Source organism: Acanthisitta chloris, unplaced genomic scaffold, assembly GCF_000695815.1.
Source record: "Acanthisitta chloris isolate BGI_N310 unplaced genomic scaffold, ASM69581v1 scaffold25285, whole genome shotgun sequence".
NCBI lineage: Eukaryota > Metazoa > Chordata > Aves > Passeriformes > Acanthisittidae > Acanthisitta > Acanthisitta chloris.
In genome coordinates, this window is record NW_008674599.1 from 6,570 (window position 1) to 11,914 (window position 5,345).

Here is a 5,345-nt window from a genome sequence, read left to right on the forward strand (position 1 = left end):
ATACAATTTCTTTCTTTTTGTTATACTGAGTAAAAAGCTTGTCTTGGGAAAATAATGCTTTAAAAGATAGAAAAAAATACATCAGAACTCAACTTTGTGTCCTATTTTTGTTTGGTTTTGTTTTAATATATGCCAGCATAGATTTGGGAATGTACTGAGGATGAAAAAACTAGAAACATCCACAGGTTAAAATGTAAGAAGCTCATTCAAGAGACTTTTTTTTTTTTTTGGAAAGAGTTTTGAAATGAAGTAAACTGATTGCAGGGCCACTGTCACAGTTGCTGTCGTGAGTAATACAAGGGCATTTACACAACTTTCCCTTTTTCTTTTTCCTTCCTAAAAATAAAAAAGATATTTATATATGTGTAAGACACATGGATTGAACAGAAAAATGCTTCACATTTTGAACTATATACTCTCTAAAAAGGTAATTAAAGAACAGTTTGATCAGACTAATGAACAGAATGTCAGCATCATCACTGTAAGTCAAAGTAGCATCATCAAGTCAAAGTATGTGCATCTCAAAGCGCTTACTTTAACTGGATGAAGCCAGCCAGACTTTTTCCACATTACGCTAAGAAAAGCAGTGGGTAGGAATTCACAAACTGAGACATTCCTGATCCTCTAAACATACTGCCCTTATTAGGGATGAAATGAAGGTGTATCAGGCAGCTTCTCTCTCCCCACCTCACTGTAATTTATTATCTGTACCTGCTGCATCTCAAAGCGCTTACTTTAACTGGATGAAGCCAGCCAGACTTTTTCCACATTACGCTAAGAAAAGCAGTGGGTAGGAATTCACAAACTGAGACATTCCTGATCCTCTAAACATACTGCCCTTATTAGGGATGAAATGAAGGTGTATCAGGCAGCTTCTCTCTCCCCACCTCACTGTAATTTATTATCTGTACCTGCCAATAATGTAATCCATTTCAATAAATCAAATTATGCTTTATAATAAAAGATATTTGCAATGCTGAAGAATTAGGTATAAGTTGTCACACAAAGCAAAAAATATTTCCCCAAACCTGTTTTTCAAAACTGGTAGAAGTTTTGGTATTTGGTACTGGAAGTGTTGTTTCATTGCTGCCAGCACACAGTAGTCAAATGCTTAACAGAGATCCTCTAGAAAAGCCTGGAAAAGCTGGGGTTTTTTTCAATTGTGTAATTTATGAAAACTTCCCCTCACTGTGCCATAACATTACACCAGATGTATCTCTGCTAAATATGTCATCTGCTTACACTGAACTGGACAGAGACCACTTAGGTTTAGTGTTACCATAGCATCCTTTTGAGAAAGTAGAAATTTATTAACAACTTCAGCCTAATCCCAAGAAAGCCAAGTCAGAGTTCATTTAGAAAGTTTACTAGAGGGTACTATTACACTCGTGCCTTTAAGTCTTTAAAAGTCCACATATAATAATATCTCTATATATTTAAGAGTGAATTTGAATTGCCTGAGTAACAGCTGCCTGGCAAACAGGACACAATGCTGTTTCCTTTTCACAGATTTTGTTGGCACACTGCAGGCAGAAGAGATTGTGGCCACAGGGGACCAGTGCCACAGTGACTTCACTCTCAAAGCAGATCACGCAGTCATGCTTCTGTCTTGACTCAGGGGGTGAGCTGGATGTGGAGCCACCATTGGAAGATGAATAGCTGTTGGTACCACTGGAGAATGCAGGGATGTAGATGGGAAGGCCTACTTGGTGGCTGGTGCTAGGTGGGTCACTCCTCACTTTCCTAGCCAGCAGGTGATCCAGGCTTTCTGGAAATGTGGATGACAAGCAAGGAGTAGATGGCTGGCTCCCTCGGCATTGAGGTTTGGCATTACTAGTAGGGTCACTACCAAAGCCAGAGAGAGGGTTTACAGGTTCAAAAGGAGTCCAAATGGTTTGGGAAGGCATTGGTAAGGAATCATACACAGGAGAGTCAACCACAAGGTCCTCTGTGCCCACTGAAGGCAGCATTTCTCCAAACCAAAAGTTGCCTGTGCTGAACGGACTCGTTGGGCTGAAGTCAGCCAATCTATTGCTTCCAAAATAGGAATCTGTGGAGCCACTTCCCAAGGAGCTGGAGCTGTCATTCGTATAATTAGAAATCATTCTGGTGTGGCTAGGAGACACAGGATTAGAAGCAAGCCATGCAGACCTGAGAGTGCCTCCTTCAAAGCTCACATCTGTACCATTGTAGTGGAAATCATTCTCTTTATTCAGCTCGATGTAGTTTCCAGTAAGCATAGCTATATGCATCTTGATCTTCTCGCATGCACAGTCGATATTTTCAGGCATTCCCGTGACTTTGAAGACTGGCTCCTTGTCCCTGCTGGGAGTAACTATGTAGCTATGGGTCTGCTGCTGAATTCTTTTGATTGTAGCTCCTTTTGGTCCAACCACCAGCCCAACTACATGGTAAGGCACCCTGACTTGGATGGTCACCTGACCTGGCAGGTTAGGGGTACATGGCAGGCCTCCCAGGGCAGTACCGTTCTTGTTGCATGATGCTCTGATCATGGAAAAGTGTTCAGCAGCTGAAAGAATTTCCCTTTTGGCCATGGCTACATCCTCTTTTCGTCCAGTGACAACAAAGATGGGTTCTTCTCCATGAACTGAGGTCTTAATGTAAGTATTTGTCTTGGCCCTTAGTGCTTTTATTTTGCAACCTGTTTAAAGGAAACACATCCAAGTTTAGAAAGCCACAAGATAGCCATCTATTTTAAGCTGTTTGAGACTTTCAAGAAACCATAGAGTGAAAACAGGGGCAGATGTTATCTCTGCAAGCCACATTAGAGAAAACAATAACAACTTCTACCCGTTATTTCTAGACCTCTGACACTTATAGCCACAAACTATTTTAGCAATGTTTCATGGGCTGGTTTAGCCCAGCAACTCAATTGCTATTACATGGTGAATAAACATGAATGTTTTTTTCCTCTGTGTCAGCTACCTTCATGATTATCCTATACATACTGGTGGGTTTAAATTTTTTCCATTGATTAGGTATCCTTCAGTTATTTCTAAGATCCTGCAAAAGGAGTAAAGGCTCATACACACAAGTCTGCTGATATATTAGCCTTTTATTGAAAAGCATGACCTAAAAGCAAATTAAACATTTACAAGTGAGAGAAGTGCCTGTATTGCAACCTGTGTAGGATATAGGTAAAATTGATTAACTGAGAACTCTTCATTTGCTTCCTGTTATCGATGTGTGTTATTTAAAACTTTACTCTTCCCTATGGGATTGAAGGAACCACTCCTTGAACTGTATCAAGTAGGAATTCAAGCAGTTTGTTGCATGCAAATAAGGCTTACTATGTAATAGTACATGCCTACATGAAATTTCTCTTGCTCATTAACTGAGTAAATACAGTCTAAAATAAAAGCAAAAAGTCAGTGAAACATTTGTCTTTGATTTTTGAGGACTGAATTATAAAGTTTGCTATGACACAGTGACAGTAGGCTCTTTCCTAAGATGCTCAAGGCATTTTATAAGGCATGGTGCATACAGAAGCCCCTTTTACCCATCACAGGATCAGAAAAGCAGGTAGTGCAAAATGAAGGGACACAAGCAGGTCCATGACATGTAAGTCAGTCTACTGGATTCAGTCTTAACTGAAGCCTATATTAAAACAAATTCAAAAGCATGTCATATTAAATGTTATTTTATAGTGAACCTCATCTTGAAAAAACTGTAAGCAACATTTGCAGATCAAGTGTTTTAAGCATCATTTCACTTGCAGCAATTTGTTCAACATTTACTTTAAACATCTCATAACTGGATACTCAAAATAGTCTCTCAAAAGAGTGTTTTGTCAGTCCTTTGCACCAAAGGTATCACTGGCAATAAATTTTACAAATAGAAAACCACACAAAAACATGCTTTATTCAGTACTATCTACTAATAAAAAAAAGTAGCAAACATGCAGATGCTGGTTAGAATGGAGAGGAGGAAGAGCTGCTTCTCACAGGGCCTCTGCACACAGCAAGGACAAAGGCTGAACACAAAAGCCCTTTGTTTCAAGGACACAGCTGGAGAGGAAGTTCATTATCTTCAATAGCTGGTTAGGAGGGCTCCAAGAGGCCCTACCTCCACCAGAAAGCACATGGGAGGGCTCCCGCAAGGGAAGGAGCAAGGTACGGGCAGATCTATGCAGAGGAGGGGATGTAGACCCAAGAGCCAAACATGTCAATCAGCAAGAGCAGCAAGTGTCTACAGGAGAGAACAAACCCATAAGCCATCAACCTCCCACTACAGCCTACTGAGAAGGGAAAACACAGACATGAGGTACCTTAAGTGGCAAAGCACACATCCTTTGAGGCCATGCCATTTCCCTGCATATACCAGAGAGCAGCACCTCACTTTGGCAATTTACCTTTACTCCTTCCATCTCTTTGCTTGCATTTCTCCCTGCAAACAAATCTGCTTGCCCACTCCATTCCCATTCCTTCCCAGTTACTCAGAAAAGATAGTGGGCTCAAACCTTAAACCCAAAGGATATGTAAAATGGTGCCACTGAAGTTTTCACACTCTCTTTACTGGAACACCTAAAACCAAAGCCAGTCTCTTGATGCATATCAATTATTCTCTAATATATGCAGATTACTTTGATTTACTCCATTCCACCCAAGTACATATCCATATTTCCTAAAAATTACAGGGGCAGCATTTAAAGAATACTAGAGGCATCTAGACACACATATATGTTAAGGAATACATATAGTGCAGGTAGCTCAGTGTGCAGCTGCAGTGCAATCTGCAGGTTGAGCCGTGAACTGCCCACCCTTTGCACAACAAAGGGCATGGGGACCTGTGGCTGGCCAGGTGACCCGACACTCAGAGACACAGCAGGAACCAACAACCCCCAGACTTTTCTGCCTTTAGACTTTGAGGGTATAAAAGCCCAGGGGTTCCTTTGTTCAGGGACCTTCCTTGGAGGCACCAGCTCAAGCTGTTATTCTGTTATTTAGTTATTGCACCAAGATTAAACTATTTGAAGGATCTGGACGTCTGAGTCTCTGCTATGGGAAACCTGGGGTTGAGCCGGTAAGGAAACCTAGTTTGACTGTGGGAGTGTGAGGTGTGTAGGGAGTCAAGTGGGGCACCTGTCGGCTCACTGGAGCCACCTATTGTGAAGGGGCCTTGGTCCTAGTGCAGATAGTGCAGGTGTGACTGGCAGAGTAGCATCTCCATAGCCAGACAGGGAAGTTTCCTTTAACAGTTTGGCAACCCAGATGGCACCCTAGGCCACACTACCTTTGGAGCCTCCCTTCTCCAAACATTCAACTGCTGGCACAGGGTGAATTCAGCATCTTTGGAGCAGGGAGGACCCAAAGGATGAGTGTTAA

General features: G+C 41.6%; 1 protein-coding gene across 1 annotated transcript; it reads right to left on the minus strand.

The window, feature by feature from the left end:
* Positions 1-1,436: 1,436 nt before the first annotated feature.
* Positions 1,437-2,662, minus strand: MEX3C (mex-3 RNA binding family member C; the record flags this gene model as incomplete). Its single annotated transcript, XM_009075416.1, has 1 exon — positions 1,437-2,662. A coding segment is annotated over one exon (1,226 nt), but the record flags the coding sequence as incomplete, so codon positions are not given.
* Positions 2,663-5,345: the final 2,683 nt, after the last annotated feature.